This window comes from Lissotriton vulgaris, chromosome 1_1 (genome assembly GCF_964263255.1).
Source record: "Lissotriton vulgaris chromosome 1_1, aLisVul1.2, whole genome shotgun sequence".
Taxonomy (NCBI): domain Eukaryota; kingdom Metazoa; phylum Chordata; class Amphibia; order Caudata; family Salamandridae; genus Lissotriton; species Lissotriton vulgaris.
Window position 1 is genome coordinate 2092495624 of NC_141685.1, and position 23066 is coordinate 2092518689.

The window sequence follows — 23066 nt, forward strand, 5'->3', positions numbered from 1 at the left end:
GAATGTGCTGTAACCTGGGAAGAACCCTGAAAACTGGATATACTATTTGTACCCAGTACAACAATGTAGGCCCCAAGGGTAGTTGGCTGGCCTTCTCTGTGGCTACAGGGCTGGAAAAAAATACAAGAGGCCTTTTCCCTGAAGTGCCCTAAGGTCATCGGACCCTTGGCTATGTGCAACTGAACTTCTCCTATTATCTCTGAAAAATTGGGTCTTAGAAAATGTTTAGACTTCCAAACTTCCGGAGGACTGGGACTAACTACCCCAGACTATCCGCTAATGGTGTAAACTCACGGAGCAAAGAAAACATGTTCCTCCCACTCTGAGCTTCAGTGCAGCAGTAAACCAGATTAGGCTGGCCCTCGGCAAGAAGCTATCCGGCCACTTGGAACTTAACATTGTATACAGCTGCACCCTTGCCCCACTGAAGGATTAAGAGCTCCAAAAAGACACTAGGACAAAGGTACAAATCTTGACCTGGAAGGCGCCAAAAGTATTTGACCAGTGAAAGGATCTCTCTGAGCTTAATATGTGAGTGTATCTCGCTTGGAGCTTTTTCCACGAAAACCAATGGTTGCAACAGCACCTTGTTCAATGCGTATCTGACTTTGTGAGGATTTCCTTGAACACAGCTGCCTGCCTTACCACGCTGAAGGACTTTGACTACCAGAGAAAAGACTAAGTCCTAAGGTAAAACCCCCAACATGATAGAGCCTGGTAGGTGCATCTGTCTGTGCTCCACTGCAGGACCATTGACTAGTATTGTTTTTTTAAGCAATTTGGTACTATTTTTTCTGAAAACTTTAAAAATTCACATCTCTGGTTTCCCTCTTTGGATTTTTGTCATTTTGGTGTCACTTTTGTTCATTAAACTACTTTTGTAAATTGGAGTCTGATTTTTATTGTGCGGTCATTTTGACTTGTTAACTGTTTTGGCTCTTCTAAATGCTATATGCATTTTCTCTTCAGTGAAACCTACCTGTTTAACGCCATAGTTTCCAGGGGTTGAGCTCAGGTTTATATTACTGAAACCTTTGACCAGGCCTAACAAGTAATGATTTAGTACTTGTGGGAAGGTACAATCCACCCCAACTAATAAGCCTCCTTCCTATTCCAAACTATATAAAATATATGCCATTACATTGAGTCTGGATGGTCAGAAAATTCTGCAGAATTTATTAAGCATAGCAATGCAGCGTTCACTACATTTTGATAGTGTGTTAGAAAAGTGGGACACACGTCTTGCATATTTGGATCATTACAACAGTAAGAAATATATAATACAAAGCACCAGACAGAAGATGCATTATTTACACACAAAATGTGTAACTTGTGTAACCATTTATATTTGAAATTATAAAGAAAGTATACCCACTGTTGGAAATTGGGTTAGTGGTTGACTGGGGTATGAGCCCTGATCAAGCAGCAATTATGATCCTATTCAAAGTAGGGCACTAGCAAACCTTAAATTATCATGTGCCCAACCCCCTGGTTGCTTGGCACAGAGCAGTCAGGCTTAACTTAGAGGCAAAGTATTTGTGCAACACTTCAAACAGCAAAACAGTGAAAACACCACACAAAAAGATCCCACACCAGGTTAGAAAAATAGAACTTAATTGAATAAATGAAACAAAATCCAAACAACGAAAATCCAATCAGTAAAATCGGAGTTATGAATTGTTAAGGAACAAACTGCAATATAGAGTCTAAAAGCAGAAAATGCCAACCGTGGGCCGCTGGTCAGGTTGGACCAGGTCAAAGTTAAAAGTTCAGGCCGACCTCGATGGAGTGTGGGTAGGATAGAGTCCCAGATTAGACCTATTGAAGTTTTACCTTTTCATGTTTTGTGCCAAGTGTCCCGTTTGCATTGGAAAGGGTCACAAGGAACAACGAGAGCGCTGCAGGCAGCAGTTGGCATGGTGCAAAGAGAAGGCGTGGCATTGGCTAAGGCGGGCTGGAGTTTTGTGTTAGCAGTCCCCCGTTGGCTGTCAATGTTGCTGAGTGAAAAAATGTTGGCACGTGCTGAATTTTGGTGCAAGGGGCATGGTTTGAGTCCGAACTGACCCGTTCGGTAACAGCTCAAAAGGTCGAGGGTCAGGAACTCTCTGAAGACAAGCTGTTGGGGAGCCATTTATGTCCCCGAGTCTAAGATCAGGAGTCCAGCAGACTAGCCCTTTGAGTCAGTCTGGGGTCCTGAGTTCAAGATGAAGTTGCAGGTCTAGTTCTTCTTCCCCAGGCAAGAGATCAGCAGGTAAGCACATCTGGGTGGCAGTTCCTTTAGAGAAGCAGTCCAGCAGAGAGGCAGTCCTGTTAGCAGCACAGTAGTCCCTTTCCTGGCAGAGTAGGCACAGGTTCAGAAGGGTACTGAAGAGTTGGTATCTGAGGTCCTTCTTTCATACACAGTTGCACTTTAAAAGTAGAGTAGAAGCTTCTAGAGGCATGCCTTTGAAGTGCACTGATGCCCTACCTTCCCTGTCCTGACTCCAGACTAACTACAAGGTGTGTGCATCCCTCTGTGTGGGGACAGAACACGGTCTATTCAAGTCTAAGTAGGGATGTACTCAGCTCTTCCCTCCCATTCTGCCAGTGATGGCCAATCCAACCAAATTTAGGCTCCGATTGTGTGTGGCTGTCTAGGAGGAATATACAAAGCCCAACTGCTAACTACACCCAGCCATGTGACGAGAGACAGGCTGCAGGCTCAAATGGCTAAGGCAAGAAAATACAAACTTTCTAAAAGGGGCATTTTTGGAATTGTAATTTACAATCTGACTTCACCATAAATTACCATTTTAAATTAGATTTCCAAAGACACCAAACTTTTTATAGTGCACGGTTTCCCTAGGGTGTCCTGGCGTTGAGCATACCTGCTGGTTAAAGTGATGGCGTTTTACTGTGAGAAGAGACACGTTTTCAGCCCCTTTCTGAAAGAGAGGAGATTTGCTGAGTTCCTCAGGAGGAACGGGAGCTCATTCCATGCTTTAGAGGCACAAGTAATGATACTTCTGCCCCCAGCTGGCCTTTTTGATCGGGGGAACTCTGACGAGTTTCGCTTCTGTGGACCGAAGATTCCTTGCTGGGATATAGCATTTAAACTTTTGCCTCAGATCGTTGGGGCCGATTCCATTGATGGCTTTAAAGGCCATGCAAAGGGCCTTAAAATGTACCCTTAGCTTAACGGGGAGCCAGTGTAGTTGTTTTAACTCCTTCTTTACAGAAGCAAATTTGGGAGTTCCTGTTAGTAATCTGGCTGCTGCAATCTGTCCAATTTGAAGCCTGTTAATGTGCTGTTTTTGGGCATTAAACCCCTTGCGTGCTGCCGTTGGCCGTTGGCCGTCGCGAGCACTACCTCCGTAGTGCTACGCATATCCAGCGGCCGACGCGCCCTCCCCTTCCTCCCCCCCAGCGCAAGGAAACGCCTGCACCGTGGCGGAATTACCTCCGTGGTTAACGGGTTAAAAGTAGACTGTTGCAGTAGTCAAACCGCGCCATAATAAGGGCTGTCCTCACTATCCTGAGACTGCTCTCAGGAAGAAAAAGCTTTACTTTCCTTATGATTCTAGGGATTAGGAAACATGCTGAAACCACCAAGCTTATGTGATCGCCGAAAACGAGCCTAATGTCTGTAATCACCCCCAGGTTTTGTGTTATCCTGGTGGGAGTGGGGCAGATGCCCAGCTCTTCTGGCCACCAATCTGGCATCCACATATTAAGGTTGTTTCCAAACATAAGGACCTCTATTTTGCCTGAATTTAATTTTAGGCAATTGGATGACATCCATCCTGAGATGGCCTTCATGCGGTCATGATAGCAAACCCAAGATTCCTTCTCTTCTCCGTCTCTAATTGACAACACTAGCTGTGTGTCGTCTGCATAGGAGGTAATTTGAAAGCCACAGAATTCCATCAGGCCTGCCAAGGAGATCACATATATGTTGAAAAGATTCGGGCTTAATGATGATTCCTGTGGCACCCACACGGGAGAGATAAAGGCTTTGACCTGTGATTGTCCAGTTCCACTTTTTGCGTTCTTCCCATGCGGGTCCCTTTTACCCCTACTTTGGACAGCCGTTCCATCAGAACTTCATGATGGGCCATGACAGAGGCTGCTGACAGATCTAACATAATCAGAATTGCCTTTCCTTCATCTATCCAATGCCTCCCTCACCTCCTCTATAGACTTAATTAGAGCCAGCTCGGTGCTATGTTTTGCTCTAAACCCAGATTGTGATGGGTCGAGCAGATTGTTGGTTAGAAGAAATGAGCTGAGCTGGGTGTTTATGGCCTTTTCAATAATCTTGGCAGGAAGCAGAAGTCTAGAAATTGGCCTATAATTGTTTGAATCGCTGGGGTCCAGGGTTGTTTTTTTTTAATAGGGGAAGGATAGAGTCCTTCTTTCAGTTGCTAGGGAAAATTCCAGATGTAACTACGGTGTTAAACAATGGTTTAAGGGACAACCCTATTACTTCTGGGATTTGCTTCAATACCGATGCCAGACATAGATCCATCGGGGAACCGGATTGCATGGAACTCAGACATTTGATTATATCTGGTGTCTCAAGCAGGGAGAATTTGGCCTACGGCGGTATGTGTGGTTCCAAACTCGGTGGCATCATCCTTATCCCTATTTGAGCTAGGCTAAATGAGGAAAAGATAGATTCCACTTTTTGTTGGGAAGAATTGGCCAATTGTTAGCAGAGCTCTGGGCTACTCTGGGTCTTGGGAGCCTTTGGGGCCACTAGTTTAGTAATGGTTTTAAAGAGTACTTTAGAGTTGTAATTGGCCTGAGAGATGTGTTCTACAAAGAACTTTTTTTGGTTTCCAACAGTCTATCTTTGTACTGTTTAAGACTTTGATTATAGTTTTCCTTATCTACACTTATGTAGCCTCTCATCAACACCCATTCTAAACGTTTGCAGGCCTGTTTTAGGTTTTTAATTCTTCCGAAAACCAAGGGGCAGATGGTTGAGCCTGTTTAGGGGTCCACTTTTTAATGGGGGCGAGTTTGTTACATGCTGCTTTTAGCCACTCCATGAATGCAGAGGTTGCTTCCTCTACCTCTATAGGGAGAGGACGCCTAGGGGTCCCATTAGGATGGCGGGCAGATCGCCCCCCGCAGGTCCGGCAGGAGCCACCGCCTGCCCGGCGGGGCGGTCTGCCCACCATCCTCCCATTAAAGACCCCCGCCATATTACCATGGCGGGGGTCCGCGACAGACGTAAAGACCGTCTGCTGCTTATCCACCCGGTCGAGAAGTCGACCGGGCGAAAAAGGGTTTAATATGGTGGTGGTGTTTCAGACACCGCCAGCCATATTACAATGTGGCCTTTCACATTGCCGTCACGGAAAGGCATGAGGAATCTGCTTGGGGAGCCCTTTGCTGCCCCCATGGACTCCGCGGGGGTGGGGGGTGCACATGGGGGGTACCTATGATACCCCCCTGCCTTTCAAAGAACAACGTGGCAGGTACCAGGCGGTGCCTGTCACGTTGTGCATTGAAAAGCACAACATGCATGTTTAGCATTGCGGTGGGTTTCAGCACAGCCCGCCGCAATGTTACAAATGCGGGATGCGTCCGCCAGTAGTCCGCCCGCCATACTAATGTGCCCCATTAGTGTTTTTTTAATGTCTCTCCTAACTCTTTACAGTCTACGTTTTTCCAAGCTCTTTTTCCAATATTCCCTGTGGGTTCTGCTCTAAGTTTGTGGCCTATTGGCTCTTTCACCTCAAAGAGAATGGCATTATGATCAGGCCACACCAATGGGAGCACCAGGGTGATTGCCAGTCTTGTATGAGCCGGTTATCCCTTCATATTTGGAAATTACACTTATAACATTTATTAAGGCAACTCTGGTGTTATCCTATGGGAGAGATAAACCTTGCAGTAGTAACAAATTTATTTGAGTTTTTCACTATCAGGACATGTAAAACTGAAAGGTACATTTTCTATTTTCAAATACATTGCACCCTAACCTCTGGGTTTTCCAGCACTTACCCCTTGGAGTGACTTATGTATTAAAGAGGAAGGTTTGGGCCTGGCAAAAGGTTAACTTTGCCAGGTTGAAATGGCAGTTTAAATTGCCCACATAGGCGCTGCAATGGCTGACCTGAGACATGTTTACATTGCTACTTACGTGGGTGGAACAACCAGTGCAGTCGGTCCTCTAGTAGCATTTGAAATGAAATGAAATTGGATTTGTAAAGCGCATGGCTGCCCGTAAGCGTCCCAGCATTACAGGTCCTAGGCACATGTATTGTCACTTTAGATTTGGCATATTTAATGTACTTGTCTGTCCCTAGTAAGACTGGCAAGTAAATTAAACATGCCAAGTGGATATGAGCCAATACTGCCATGTTTTTGGGAAAGAGCACAAGCACTTTAGCACTTTTTAGTGGCGGTAAAATGCAGATTCCTAACGCCAGCAAAATGATGCCAGTAAAAGCAGAAGGTCTGAGGTCAAAAACTTAAGGTGAAACCATGGTAAGGATGTCACACCACAATGTCCCTATTAAATACAATTTCTCCATTGCACCAATGACTAAATATCCAGGAGGGTGAATCTTTGGGTAGGAGACCAAGAAGTGCTGCATGCATCTTTCTAGTCATTATATATTGCAGGAGAATGTATTTCTGAGAGAAACAGTGTCAACTTCATGAGAGAATATGCTCTTGAATTTCCAGATAGCTTTCGGTGCCGAAGTTGGACGCATCATGATTTTATAGTGTCCACTGCCGAACTGAGAATGATAGAAGTGGGAAAATACAGTGCTCTACATCAGTGGCCGGTTAAAACATCTCAAAGCGACACAGTTCCTTAATATTGTGCAGAACCCAATGGGTCTAATTCAAATATGCTCAAGTGTTTTTTCTACAATTCAACAGATCTTAATGAACATAGGTTCATTATTAGTATATCAAGGGGGCCCATTTGACTGGCGTGGGAACACACAGGTTTATACATTCACATAACATTTCAGAGCTTGCACAATCCATGTGGCAAGACATTCTTCAACCAGATATTTTTTAAACAGATAACAAAGCCATTGAAAACACAAAGTGAACCCAGTTTGCCCTACTGTGACAGCATTCTATTAAATTCTGAATTTCTCTATTGATCCATTTAACCTTGTTTACTGCTGCCCACCTTTTCACATTTTGGCAATTAGAAAGGTGGAGTCAAACACTCCAAGCAGACTGCATAGTGCCCAACAATAATGGTGCTAACGGATTTTAAGCTACTAGCATCTCTTCAGATAGTCCCTTTTGCCACTAGAGCAGACACTACATGCATTCACTTAAGTTCTTGGATGAACATGGTCAAGCTTCCTTGATAATAGGTGTTTCATTCCCTAGTCAGAGGTGATATTTATAATAATATGAATACCTAAGTACCTGTTACATCACATATACCATTTGCCAGAATTCTAAATACTTCTTGATATGCTGCCTACTCCAGTGTTTCTCAGTGGATCATTATTGAGAATATAAATGGTTTAGTTGTCCTTGCTGGGACTAAAAAGGTTTCTGAAGGACAGATGAACTTCTCCACTTAGAGGGGCCAGCTTTTTACTGTATATTAAATAGAGCATTAGGTGTTCTCCTAACAAAGCGGACCATGTTAGATCTCTTCTACTTTTCCCATGTTTAAAAGACTTTTAAAACCTCAGAATACAACACATTAGATAGACAGTGAGAAAAAAGAATAAATACCAAAAATGTCATGTTTAACAGGCATAAGTCTTTAAATTGTTCAGGGAAAGAATATATATAAAAAGGGGTAAGGGAAAATCACATATGCATCAATTATATATAATACAATATTAACAAGAAAGAAGAAAATGGCTTCACCAATTAGCTAAATGTATAAAATATTGTAACAATTAGCCTTAATAATATTTAAAGGAGATACATGTAGGATGAGAGTAACAGAGAAAACACCTATTCAAGCAGGTTAAAATGTTCAGATGTTATGAAACTAGTAGATAAAACACAATGATCAACCTGATTTAAAAACATAGTCAAACGTAACCATAACAATTGGACATTGTGAGCAGGTAGATATTGAGCGATATAGATAGCATCCATTTTATGATGTGAGCAAAACCAATCTCATCAAATCTTACATGATAATTTAGATGAGGCTTTCCAATTAAATGCAGTTTGCTGAAAAGCTATTGCTAACAATATATCTAGTAGTTTAGTCGTAGAAAAAGATGGGATAAAATGAGAAATTTAAGGGCCTGCTAAAAGATATTGGGTATTGAAAAGAGACTGCAGGTAAAAAATCTTTTTGATTTGAAACCAAACCTTATGTTAAAAAAGAAGTGTATTTGGGCTTTTAAACAAAATATGGATAAGTTCACCTGTAAGGAAATCACAAGACCAGCATTTAGAGGGAGTGTCTGGTGTAAATTTAGCACACTCTATAGGGGTGATATATAATCTATGATAAAGAAAAATCATGGATTGAGTAATATGGGCGGATCTAGACATTTTATGATAAAGGGAATGAAGATGTACATCTTGCTGTATGCAAGATGAAAATAATAAAAATGATTTTGAAAAAATGGAAGGCATTGGGAAACGGAAAGTAGAAAACCACATTGCATCTTCTTGTGAAGGCAGTATCAATGTGGACTGTAATCCAATGAAGAAAAGGCAGCAAAAGAGTAACAGGATCAACTGTAAAGGGTCCATACAGATGGTGAGCCATCAATCTCGGGATCGATTACAGATGAGAATTCTGTATTTTGTTCTTGAACGCATATGGGCATTAAACACCCGGCACCCCCTACAACCAGAGAAGGGAGCTGTGCAATATTTATCTCTGCGTTGTTAGGTGATACAAAATGAGGTGGTCACTGCCAAAATGTATTTTTTTTTATCATTGAAGGTCTATCATCAATCAGAATCTCAATGTTTCTAAAAGATGAGAAAATATATATCTATACAGGATTATTTTAGGCTGCCAGAACTTTTAGCTCCAAAGATGTTTACTTTATCCATCAATAAAACGTCTGTCTTATCAGACTTTAGCTTGAGCCAGCTGTTTATGACAACTTAGACAGCCAAAAATGTGAAGACTCCATGCTGCCTCCTTCAGATATGGGGGGGGCATCTTGGTGTCTTTAATGTACATGTAAAAACGGAAGCACATTGTTCATATTAGGTCGGGTGGTGATAGAAATGCGAAGTAGGATGGCATAAATGATGGCCCCCATGGACACTCGCATGCTAGCAGTTTAGCCATGAATCAAAACAAGCGTGGGCAATGCCTGAAACTGGTCTTTGGAATAAATAATACCACTGTTTAAGAATCATTAATCACAAACTGGAGGTCTCTAGTCGCTTAAGAAAAGTGGATTGTGTCAAATGTCTCTAAAAGGACCCTTACTTTACTTTACTTTACCTCAAGATAGAATGTACTTTTTTTGACTCCCTTTAATCCTGTAGATAAAATCTAAATTTTCAGCCTCGAACTTCAGCTGACCTCGTTTGTCCCATTACAGCATTGATAACATTAAAGGTGCTAGTTGAACGCCAGGTTTCACTGCCAATGAAAGTTGAATTTGTTTCCCAAAACGTAGGCGTTTGTTTGTGAAGTGTAAGTCTGAAGAAAACTGTGAGTAAAGAATTGATGTTTGCTTGTAATGAAATGCTATGGAATGGATGTTTGAAGCCCGCACATGTATGCACGAATTCAAGACAAGTTTTGAATCTTTTTTGAACTTTGATAAAGACAACTAGTAGAAAATAAAAACCTTTATGGGGAGATCCAGAAAAAGACCATAGTTCTTTATCTGCATTTCAAATGAAGCACTTAACTCCATTAAACGTTATCCACCCCCATATCCTTTGCCACAGACTTTTCCCAGAGACTATAAAATTCTTTGTGCTCACGATAGTTGAGCTGGTCGGTGCAAGAAAATACAGCCATCATATGCCAGAGCTGCAAAGTGAAACAAAGTGCTCTGTGTTAAGCATAGCCTGCTTGAATATTGAGCATTGTGTTTCAGCATGTTCTGTTGCCCTGCTAGCAGCAGAGCGCGGTGCCTGCATCAAGCATGGGGTCTGTTGACTGACAGTCCTATTGTGCTTCACATAGCTAAACCAGCTTGTCTTACGACCTCTTTGGTAAACACTGCATGGGTCGCCTTTTGTGAACTATACCGAGAGGGGAACTGCCATGCATTATTACTTACTTGTATGCTTTTAGAGGAGGACAATATGTTATCTATGCTCCATTGAGCTGGCTTCATTTCGTGGGTAGATCTATGCAGAAGAATCCGTCTTTCATGCACACAGCCCGCTCCCCTGCTCTGAAAGGCCGGGACGTTGGCTCGGGCAGCGCTATGAATAGGGCTGTGCTCTAGTTTCACTGTCTCCCATCTCATTAAATATATCTATGAACTGTTAGCCTATAAGCAGGTCTTTAATGAAACAAACGACGTCATTACTGTTTAATTCCTTCAAAATGCTGGGGTGTCCTATTAATCGCCCAGAAAAATGATTGCAAGCTCGATGACCATAATCATCACGAGCATCATTAATTAGAGATGCAAGCAAAAGGTGAGAGTGATTTGGTTGCACATTACACTGTGTCTGCTTGTGCATGGAAACCTACTTTGTTTGAAAGGAGAGTTAGTGAAACTCAAACTTTGTTTCCCACCTGCCTATAGGATTTACATAAAACCACAAGTTGCTCAGTGACGAGACATTCAAATTGTGGCCATTTCACAAATGTTTGTGCCCTTTGAAACTTTAACGACTGAATATAAATTGCTGTGTTGAAACTAAAAGAAAAGGAAGGGTTGAAATTGTTACTGAGGCTGGTTTTCAGTGCTCATTGGACAATACTACACAATAACCAGCCAATAAGAGCATAATACTAAAAGCTCCAATTGCTGCATTATACAATAGGCCATGTGGGGTAACCTGGTGAGTGTCTATTGTAGGTGCCTCAATGTACTTTGGTATTACAGCAGGACCGCAGGTGCTTGCTCTGCCCTTCTGTAAAATGGATCATGCTGGTGGAAAATGCTGGATCAGGGCCTCAGTGCTGGGTCACCCACAAACTTTTTGTCTTCACCCCTCCTGTTTTCTGAACCCGTTTTTGCTGGCTTTTAGGACTTTCTGCACTTTACCATTGCTAGCCAGTGCTAAAGTGCTTGTATTCTTTCCATTAAAATGGTGAAGCTGGCATACCCCAAATTAGCAGATTTAATTTACTTGTACTTCCCTACTAAAGTGGTACTACATGTACCTAACATCTGTAAATGAATTGCTACTATTGGGCATGCGCACGTATTGTTATATCCGCTTACAAAGACGTTTTAAAAATGTCTTAGGTCTCCCTTTGCAACCTGTGTCTGCAGTTTTGAACTGCCATTTTTACCTGGCAAAATAAACATTTTGCCAGGCCTGAACTCTTCCTTTTTAATTCTTATACGTCACCCCTAGGTTAAGCTTCTAAAAGACCATAGGACAGGGTGCAGTGTATTTAAACAGTAGGATCTGTACTTTTTAGTTTTACATGTCCTGGCAGTGAAAAACCCGTACATTCATTTTTCTCTACTGCAAGGCCTACTTCTACCTTAGTATAACTTTGGGTTACCTTATTACATTTAAAAAGTGATAACTTTTGTTTGAGAACAGTTAAGAATTCCATGTTTGGTGTTTGATGAAATGTAATTTTAAACCATCTTTAACTGTAAAGTTGGATTTAAAGTCACACATTTGAAAATGCAACATTTGGAAACTTGGCATTTTCTTGTCCTAACCATTTGGTGCATGCACCCTGTTTCCTTGGTGTAGTTGGAAGTTGACCTTTGTGTATTTCTCCCAGACAGCATAACAATAGAGGGTCTGGGTGTTTGCAGGATGAGCCATTTTGGGCAGGATGGAGAAGTGAAGCTGTCGCCTACCACACTTGCACTTCAAAGGCACTGGCCTAGCTCATACACAGAGGACTTCATGCTAGCCTATTGTGCCCCCAGACTAATTGGGTCCTGGGTAGAGAAACAGGAAATTCCAGACACCTCTGCTAGGTGAAAACTGCAGAAGATTCTCCCACTCAAAGGGAGCCCCAGGTAAAAAAAAATGGGACCCTCAGACCCATTCTTCATTACACTCCTGGACCTATGGATACTACAGAAAAAATATGCCCTCCTGCTGGACGTCTGCCCTACTTGCTGAGATGGTAGACTGTACTTACACCCTTCATCTAGGCTTAAGTGATTCCAAGGGTCAGCTGACTCACTTGTTAGCTAGAGGGATACAACAAGCTCCAGGATCCTCTCTGCAAATGGCCAGGTAACCTGCTGCAACTGGACCTGCCTAAGCCTTGCTGGTCTCTGCTGAAGTGAGTTCCTTATTCCCAGAAGGTGCCTCTGAAGTCCTGGACCCTTGGTGTGGCATCAGTTGAGCTCCTCCTTGAAAACAAGAAGACACCCTGATGTTTTGTGCTATTCATGACTGTGAATGGGCCTATTTGTGCCAAGATCATGTCATTTGCACCAACCACCAATGCAAAGCTCCAGTGAACGCAGCTCTTCGCGGTAATGTGACTACCAGTGAGAATCGGCAAAACAAGCTCTGCATCGACAGCCCATGGTTACCACCAACACGAATCTCTAGCAATGACCATCAGAATGCCCAACAGAAACAGCTTCCTACTGCGACGCCCATCCGTGATGCTCGCCCTGCTCTACTCTCTACAGCGATGACCATCTGCGACACTCTCCTTGCCCCTCGTGGCCTCCTTTACCATGAATGGTATTCTTCACATGGACTTTAAAATGTAGCTTTTTCAGTGTAACTAACCTGGTCCCTGTATCCGGCCTTTTATTTCATCATGGTCTGCCTGAGCCTGTGACTTTAATTTGGTCTAGCAAATCCAGCTACCTTCGATTAGCTTTGTGCTCTTAGGTGCCATACTTACCTCAAATCTTTGAAATTGCATATCTCCGATTCTACTGATTGGATTTTTGCTGCTTTGGTGTCAAATGACATAATGCATCTTATTCTCTTTTTCTAAATGTGATGTGGGATTTTTCTTGTGTTGTGTTTTCACTTTACTGCTGTTCGTGTGCTGCATAAATACTTTACACATTGCGTCTTGCCACACTGTTTTTATGCCAAGCTACAAGAGGGTTAAGCACAGGTTAAGTTGGTGACTTTTATGGTTTACACTGACACCAATTGTGGCTGTGTTTAAGAAGGTCTCTATCCCTCCTCAACCAACAACCCGATTTCCCACACAAAATGCACATCAGTGTGATCAAAAGGGGGTGCTTTCTTATTTACAAGGGTGCCTGATACCAAGCAAATTATGGAATCCTCTGCACCCATGCTGTACTTCAGACATGGCTTCAATCTCAAAGAGGCTGTCAGGAGGCACATGTGGTTTTGTTCCACACAGAATGTGGAACATTGACAGTGCACTAGTGGTGGGCAGAACTCACAGAGATACAGAAAAACTCTGCGAGTTTCCAGAGAATTCCCAAAACGGGTGGAAAATATGCAGCTCGTGCAGCAATTTAGTGCCAGTAGTGCATGCAGCCCTAAAAATCAGTGCAAACGGCACCATGTGATCCACAAGAGCGCACAGCCACTCGAGTTGATTTTGCTTCTGATGAAGTAGAAAATCTACTAGAGCGGCAGCAAATCTATGTGAACGAAAGCCCTCTTACCATGACTGCTCACGTACGCCGACAAACGTCCTTGTTGGCAAATCTCATTAGGGGATGCAAATTCTTGCTTGTGCTCTCCAGTTCTCATATTCTGGAGCCTCATGGGAAAAACATTCTTCCACTTGGCAACTGGCGTAATCTGCCCTATAGTCCATGTTTAAGAGTAACACGGAGTGTCAAAAATTTGTCCAATTCCACATGTAGAACAGAGCATTCCACCCACCCCTACTGTGCCCCTTTCCCAAGTGTGTCCCCTGGCAGTGTTGACCGGGATCCTAGGGACCACGCAGGCAATCCACTGCAGAAGGGTTCCGTCACTTTTGAGACCCCATTGAGAGTGCGGCCAGGTATGTGCCTGCGCTGAAGGGCAGGCCTGCAGCTTCAAACAGCCAGTCTGACTTTCACTAATAATAATTGTTTAAACATGTACCACAAACATTCCCAAGTTAGAACAGCCAGGGAGTGATTCGCAAAAAGACAAACATATATATGGTTTGAACAACAGCCTAATTTATCCTCCGCTGTGAGGTGATTCTCATGCGTTTGTGTGGGTGGGTAATAGGTGTGGATTAGTTACATAACATTTCATACTATTTATGCTTATGACCTGTGTTTGACGTCCCATTTGATAATTCATTCCATAACTTGTAATACAGTGCAAATTTGTTGCTGAGTAACCAATGCATTATAGTGTGTAAACATGCTATAGTAGATTGTTCTAAGGATTGCCATTGGTTGGTATTTGGAAAAAAAACAAAAAAAGATGTTTACTAAAAAAGGCAAACATATATTGTTAGAAATTCGGTTTAGAGGATGGGTATAGTTGGAAATGAAATTAAATATGGTGGTGTTTAAAAGCCTTTATAACAGACTATAATAAAGAAATGTACCTATTGAGGCTCCTTCTTCTCTAACTCCGAAATTTGCAGGCAGCTTGTCGACTAGAATACAGTACAAATAATATTGTCCTTATTATTCTAGAGTATTCCTTAGAAAATATGCTATCAATAAATACTTTATTGTTAGCAAGAATGCAATGTGGTTTTCTTTCCAGGAGACTTCAACACCATCTGTGGATGACATAGAGTTAAGAGTAGTAGGTAACCCAACATAAACTTGTAATTCACCCACCTCCTTTCAAGGTGTGAAAACCACAGTGTTTCTGCCAGCAAAGCCTCTGATGGCATATCCAGTGGAAACACTTGACTACGAGGCTCACACCTAACTTAGCAGTCAAATCAACTTAAAGTTATTGTCTTCACCTATATTATCTATAGACAAACAAAGCAATCATAAAAAACAAAGCAATCATAAAACATCTCAAATTAACATAGTCAATACAATTTACATACAATAAGACATTAAATGGAATAAATACATGCAACTTTTTTACATAGGTTGCTATCTTGCAAATCTTTGGCGTAAAATTTAATTGGGTCATTAAGAACAATTACTATATAAAATAGAAGCGAATCATCGTTTACAACACGTGTTACAACACGTGTCATTACAATGCATTGTTTGCATCTCAAAATCCATTACAACGTATGTCATTACATTGCATAATCCATTACAACGCATTCCCAAAAGTAAAGCCCCAGCGAAGTTAAAATAGTAATTGCGTTGTAATGGATTATGCGTTGTAACGACATGCGTTGTATCGACATGTGCTGGGATGGATTTTGTGATGTAAAAAATGCGTTGTAATGACACGCGTTGTAACGCGTGCGTTGTAAAGTGTCATATTCAAAATAGAAATATTATTGTTCCCAAAAAAAAAACGTACTAAACTAACAGAGTTTTAATGGCAGTATGCTCAACCATTTTAAGATACAAAGTAAGAAAATAATGCTAACTTATTGCTCTTCCTCCAGTTGCCCTGCTTCCTACTCCCGGCGGGCAGCGCAGGGCCAACAAAGAGTTATGGGCAATGTGGTGCCTCTGCCACAACCAGTGTGTCCCACGCAGCGGTGTCTCTATTCGGCTCTAGGGGCGTTCTCCAGCTGCACCTCCTTCTCCTCCCTAGTCATGTCATAGTAAATATTGTCCTGTCATATTTAGGGTGGGACAACAGTTACTAGATGCATGTCATTATGGCCTGAAGCAGAGAAATTAAACAAAAACCACAGTCTCATTGAGAGTCTGAGTCATTTCACAAAAATAAGCCCCATTTTTTGGCGTTAATTCTTGGAAAACAAAAATATTTGTCCAGCATTGCAAAACTATCTTGGTCCCCATTCTACAAACTCCTCTGACGTCTGGGCAGCTCCCAATGGTGTAACACAAAATGACAGGCCCACCATGCAGAATGTTATGAGTGACTCCTCAGTGCTCTAAATATTAATGATATTCCTTGGTCTTCAGCTGAAACCCCTTGAGGGTTGGGTGGCCCTCCTGCACCGCATGGGGCATGTGTTATGCCCCTGGCAGCCACAACACAGACAATTTCTCTAAAGAAACCGGGATTTTCAGCAGGCAGGAATCACACAATACAGAGGGTGGTCCTCTGCCAGGGTAGCATAGGCTATGGACTATTCTAGAATTGTGGGCCTAATCCTCCATGCCCTGAATGTACCTTTTTGTCACTTCAATACATCCATCATATGTAGAGATCAGGATATGGTTATGTAGACCAAGTCTAAGTACTCTGTGGCTGACAAATGATGGGGGGCTTGTCAGATACAAGTTAATGGCTTATCGCAGTGTAAACTTTTAAGAAACTGTGATTAAGGCACTCTTCACAACTAATTTGCTAGGAAGCAAAGATAGGGAAAATTGATTTGCATGGCTTGGTCAAATGTTGTACTTTTTATTTACATTTCTTGGCATCTAAAAATCTTGCAACAAAAGAGAGTTTCTTGTGATAAATTTCAGCTTCACAAATCCACCAAAAATGTAGCTCAGATGATTGAGTCTTTTGTTAGGGTAGGGGAGGATCGTCACTTTGTCCTGCTCCTTGAGAGATAAAAAAAATAATTTAAGCAATTTCCTTGGTGCTCTGTATATCAGGAAAAGGATTAAATTTGTAGCAAGACTCCCAATAACCACAGTTTCAGTCCAAATCAAAAATGTCCCACTGCCACTAGATCCTGGGTTTCCTCTTCAGAAGCTTCAATTTTGTTTTCAGGACTTCTAACCATCTATTCTCATGTAAGAAGATTTACACAGGTTGGCTGAAGGAATGTCCACTTTCCACTCTTGTATTGTTTTTCATTCAGATAGCACAGCTTTCTACATTCCCAGGGTATTCTGCACTCTTCAGCTTCAGGACAGAAGTTCAATTTATATGCAGACTCCTAAGGACATGGCCTGGAATCTGTAATCCTTTTGGATTAACAAGAAGCTATCTTCCCTATCTAATGGAATGGATTTACAGTGCCAGAGACTCACTACTATCCATGGTTCTCTAGCAGAAACACACACATGTTCCAGGAGCAACAGGCAAGCATTTACTGTACCTGCTGCACTCAACACTTTGACCACGAGTGCTGAGACAGTGTTTTTGAAAGGATAAAGTCAAAGCAAATAAAACTAAAGTTCTTGTTCTCTACTCACATATTTTTCAACAGACTGACCCAGTGATTGTTTCAGAAAGTGATTTATTGCAACGGGTATCGCCAAGCCATTTGTAGAACACCTGGATTTCCCCCTGGGCCTCTTTAGATTTCTCTAAACATCATCCACGACTGGTCGAGCCCTGCCTCACAAGGATCAGAGAAAATCACAGACCTTCTATGTCAAAGTTGCCCCTCTTTCAAGTGGTGAAATACTTTGATGTGGCAGTATGGGCCTTTTACAAAAACAGAGCATGTACTCAGGATTACTTTGACAGGGGGAAGTGACCTGCAATGTTCTTAGACACCAGGCATCAGGCCATTGTTGATCCATGGGAAATTAGAAGTTAAATAGGTTAATTCAAATTTGAGCCACCAGGGGCATAGACGGGAAAAGTAGATACGCCCCTTACAAACACTATTGCTAAAGATGAGGCAGGCAATAGAACAACAAAGTCAAGGAGTGTAGCAGATTAAAAATGTCAATGTTTTCAATTTATTTTTTATACTTATGTACATGCTGGAAATTTGAGGACTGTACTACTTTTCTAACCAAAGTTAGAAAAAATTAAATATTGCAAATTGTACGATGTCAACCGTTTTAATATATAGGTGAACTCATAAACATACTTCACTACCTTGGTAGTGCAGAGGAGGTCAACGGGCCACACTCTGTACAAAGAAAGAATATATTTGATGAAAACACTAGAAACATTTTCTTTTCCAAATTCAAAGCCTTGACTTTGAATGGGACAGCTTTCCTTGCATCCTGATGATGATATTTTTGTTTAACTGTGGCGAGCACATCATGCTGATGTCACTGCAAAACACAAATGATAGTAGACAATGGCATGGTTTGCTTTCTCTTGTGATTAGTGATAGGGGCATAATCCTGTCCACCCGAACACAAATCTCTATGGGTGATGCACCACTTGAAGGAGTACTGTGCCCCCTTTCCATTGCTGTCTCTCTATAGTGTATACCTGCTTGAAGTTTGCATCAACACTGGGGAAGAATATTGCCTGAGCATGGGCCAATGTTTCCCTCATTCCCCAGACTCAGCAGTTATGTGTACCCCCAGTACCAGGGCCGGACTGGCCATTGCAGGCACCGGGCAATCCCCGGTGCACCGCACGGGTGGGGGGGCCGGTTTTGGCCCCTGGGGCCGTTTTTGTTACAGGGCCGTTTTTGCAGCATAGCACCCAGGCATCAGTCCAAGGAAAAACAGCCCAGCCAGGCACCAGCCTATTCCTAAACCTTCCTTATTTAATCATATTCACTATCAGTGAGGACAAGAGACCAACGCGTTTCAGCCGTAGCCTGCAACAGGGTCATATATGTAGCCTTCAACAGGGTCATATATGTATTATTACTAGTTATATATATATCACCTACTGGCGGTCGCCAGTAGGTAGTTTTAGTTAGGATCTAATTTCAATAGGAAAAGCATTTTTGACGTTCCTACATCTTTGGGGCCATTTGGTGAACATTCAAGACATTTTCCTCTAAAATTGTACTGTCTGGAAATATTCGGCGATCTGTGAAGCGGGGTCTGAGAAAGGGAGTCCCAGAATGCATTTTCCCTACATTAATTCCCATAGGGATTTTGAACATGACCATAGCCTAAACTGCTGGAATGAATTACACTAAACTTGTCAGGAAGCTAACTCTTTAAATCACTTTTTTTGTGATTTTGTGTTTATCTGTTCAGTAATTTTAGAGATATTAACCAAAAAACAAATTTGCATATCTTGGGGCGCGGATCCTCCATGAACCGACATTCCCCATACTGACATCTGATTGGTTGCCTTGGCAGCCTTCTTAAAACTCTGATTCAGCTGAATCCCACAAAAAACATTTAAAAAAAGGGCAGGTGTGGAATACCCTGGTCCTCTAAGTGATGGTGAGGTCCCACACGGACACCGCTGGGGGTTAACAAAAAGAAAGATTTCTGTGAAATCGTGGGTGGATCTGCGAATTTGTAGCAAAATTGAAAAATTAAGTGCCATCTCCCGCACTTGTTAATACTATAGCCCTTGGGTGGGCCTAATCCTGAGGGATGTACAGTTTACTAAAAACATTGAAGGGGGCACAGTGCCCCCCCCCTCCAAAGGCATTTTTATACCCTGGTACCATCACCTCCCCTGGGCTGCATATACATTTGGGGAGCCCTGTGAACCCCCCTGGCCCTGGGAACCACCACCTCCCTGGGTTGAATTTAAAAGGAGGGGGCCAAATGTACCCCCCTCCTAGAGATTTTAAAAGCCCTGGGGACCACCACCTCCCCGGAGCTAATTGCTTTAGAAAAAAGAGGGAGGGGGCCATATACGGCCCCGGTGGCCACCAACTTCACAGGGCCAGCCCGTGCAAACAAAGGAAGGCAGGGAGCCTGCTGGGCCCGTGTGGACTTGAGGTTCCCCCTGTGGTCCCCGACATGCACTCTGGGTGCCCTGGGTGAGACCAGGGCACCCAGGGACCCATAAAATGACACAAAAAGAGGGCCCCTGAACAATCGAATAAACAGGCAGAGGAATCAGGGAAGCAAATGAATGTACCAAAAACTGTTCCACAATCCACAGCTCAAGAGATCATCATTGCTCCTGGTCGAAAAACTCGATGGTGCATTATTTAGTCGCTGCCCAGAGGTATCGAGACAGACTCAGCCTCAATGTGTATTTGTACCACATGAGAAGCGGTTGCTTTGAGTCGCCCCTGCTTCACTTTTTGTGCCACATGGTTGGATTGTTAATTTTTCTCCCTACAAAGGCTGGAGCGGTGGACATAGTTGTTCGGCTGAGCTCTCTCCTCATCTATAAGTCTAGAGGGAAGATTCGATTTTATCTGGAGGGTATGCCAAGAGCCAGATACTGCATTGGATGTACCCCTTGTCGCTTTATTATTGATAGTGTTTATCTGTGGGTTTCTGATATGTGTAAGGATGATTGTTGAGTGAATGTTTTGAGAGTTCCATGGGCATTTGGGTATCAGGTGGGGTAGGGTGGGTGGCGTGATTGGTGTGGAAGCACAGAGCTGGTACACAGGACTCTTCCTGTGAGTGATGAACTCCGCGAAGGTCTGCTGTACCTGCTTCCTGTTTTCTTTTATTTTAACCTGCTTTGAACCTCAGATGGCTCACAAAGGTTTTTTTTCTAGCAAAAAATGAGAAATTGCCGTTTTTTAAACTTTTTACTTTGTAAACCATTTAGAGTTAGTCTAGCTGTAAATAATTTTCCGTATGCATTTGCAGATATATATATGCATTATCAATTATTGTTTGTAGCCTCTCACAGAGCTTTAACAGTAATCGTATGTTTCTTTCTCCCTACATTCCCCGAGGCAAAACTTTCCATGTGTGTTTGTATTAGATGCTATTGTAATAATTCATTTTGTACTTTCAAAAAACAAACTGCAGTGGTTCAACAGACAAATATTAAAATAATTTATAGAGCTCATAGAATTTATGTACTGATATTTGTTTTTGGTTTCAGCTACTTTGTTCCTGGAACACTGGAAACGTCTTCAAATGAGGTTGAGCTATTACTGGGATTTAACAGGATTAGAGGAGGAAGAAGTGAGTTTGTATTCTCTTAATAATAGTTTCTAATGCCATATCTTGACATTTAAGTCTGACTTCTGTAAACAGGATAGACCCACACTGTTTCTGATTGCAGTGAAATGAAGACTTAGCAGAGAACATCCATCGAACATCTGTAACACATGTTTTGCAGGTTTTTCAATAAGGCGAATGCCTGTGTTTCTCTTTTCGTAGACCCTACACTGCAGTGTTTACAATGGCAATGGGATGAAACTGTGGTCACTTAGCAAGATATCATATGCTACAGCTACACATAATTATACCGTGCGGGTCTTGCATTACTGAGCTGGGAACATAGCTGGCCAAACTGAAATCCACTTTCTACACAAATCAGATTTTTTAAGTGCTCTGTAAGCATGATGGACATGAAATGTTTGCAAAAATACTGTTTTCTAATATAGTGTGTGCCATTTTGCGTTATTCTTTTAAACTCTATACTACATGAATTTCATGTGGCGGTGTTTTTTGATCTTTTTAATTAGATGTAACTTCCAAATCACAAAGGCATTAAAGTAACTGAAATAATGAAGACTCGCGTATTTTAAATAGCATTTTTACATTTGTCTCAATTTATTTCGGGTTGGCTTTCATGCCACCTTTATTGGAGTTACAAAAACTAGTTTGTAAAGGCTAAAAAGATGGGAATTGTACCTCTATTACAAATTTGTATGCATTGTGTTTGATAATGTTACGTGGAATGAGTTTAGTTTAGAAGTTGCACCAATAGTGTGTGATTTCCTTAAGCCATCAACATCTTTGAAAAACTCATGCTCTCAAATTCAACGTAAGTGTACTAACAATCTGTTGCAACTTCTTGTGTGTTTCACCTAGAAAAGCAGTGGCGGTTCACAGAGGGAGTGCTGCGGGACAGTAGGGCGGGGGAGGAGCAGGGTGGGGGGTAGTGGAGTCGGACATACGATGGCAAGGAGTAAAGTAAATAAATAAATACAACTATTTACCTTATGCTAACTGCATCGCAAACTCGCGATGCAGCGTGAGCAGGGTAAATAGTTTTAGTTATTTACTTTACTCTTTGTCATCATATGTCCGACTCCACTTCCCCCCCGCACGCTGACCCTCCCAGCCACCCCACCCCGCAACACTCCCTCTGCGAGCCGCCGCTGAGAAAAAAGGAAAAAAAAGTATTCAGCGGAGTTCTTCAATTGATTTCCGCCGCCTGTATTTACTTGAGCAGTATACCGCTCCATCATTTGTTACCAATTATGTGACATCAGACAGGAGCGAGCCATATTTAAACCTCGCTCTGCCCTGTGCCGATAGGAACTGTCAACTCCAAACTGCCTGGCCACTCCCCTTTAGATAGTGACATAAGTAACCTGAGAATAGTTTAATCCTTGCTGGGCTTCATAATTAAGGTACAGCATGAGTTTTCTGGCTTAGTGAGCAATGGACACATGTCTATACATAACATTTGTCCTTAAAACGGCACTGGAACTGGGGGTGCAGGAGGTGCTGCAGCTCCCCCTTAAAACCTTAAAGTATAGATGGAGAATGAACAATAAAGAGGCCCATCAAATGCTTTCTCCTTGCAACATATATTGTGTTTTCAAGTTCAGGTGTTTAGGGATGTGATTTTATTGGCTTGCACCACCACTGAAAAATTATTTCAGCACCACTGTGCCCTTAGGAATTTTTTTTGAATGATAGATGAAACGCTTCTTATAATCTCCCCCTCTGTAATTTCTCCTTCATTCATTCGGGCACTATACCACATGAGAGAAAGATCAGCCAAATTAGAATTGAACCTGCTGCAGTTCCAACAGTCCAGCCTAATATTCCAGGCTTGACCACCTCTAAATATTAACACAATCAACCTCAGGCCAGTCCTAGCCATGTTGGCCTTCATCAGTGTGGTGCAGCTTGAGTGCTATGAGACAGTGAGCACTGGATACACATCTGTACATACCCATCATTCATAGGACTCATTGGGAAAAAATAAAAAGTGATAGGTGGAATGCTTCAATTAATCAAAACCACTGGATATATTTGAGTTGCATGCCTGCCCATTTTGTGACTACAGACAGGGACAGGCCATATGTATATTAGATTTTGGTATGTTCCAATAGAAACAGTTAAGTCCAAATTGCTAGGCCACATTCAATGTAGATGGGACCATGAGCATACTGTTTTTGCCTAGTCGGGCCTCTTTGGAGAGGTTCAACTCAAGTCATATCTGTTTTCTGTTGTTCTCATTCAAGGGGGAGT

The 23066-nt window shown here is 42.2% G+C and overlaps 1 protein-coding gene across 1 annotated transcript in view; it reads left to right on the forward strand.

Annotated features, from left to right (window-relative positions):
* ANO2 (anoctamin 2) overlaps positions 1 to 23066 on the forward strand; it is a 1660301-nt gene that overhangs the window by 1053134 nt on the left and 584101 nt on the right. The window contains exon 13 of the mRNA XM_086939055.1: positions 20734 to 20816. Within this exon, the coding sequence (XP_086795181.1) occupies positions 20734 to 20816 (83 nt within the window). The remainder of the gene's footprint in view (positions 1 to 20733; positions 20817 to 23066) is intronic.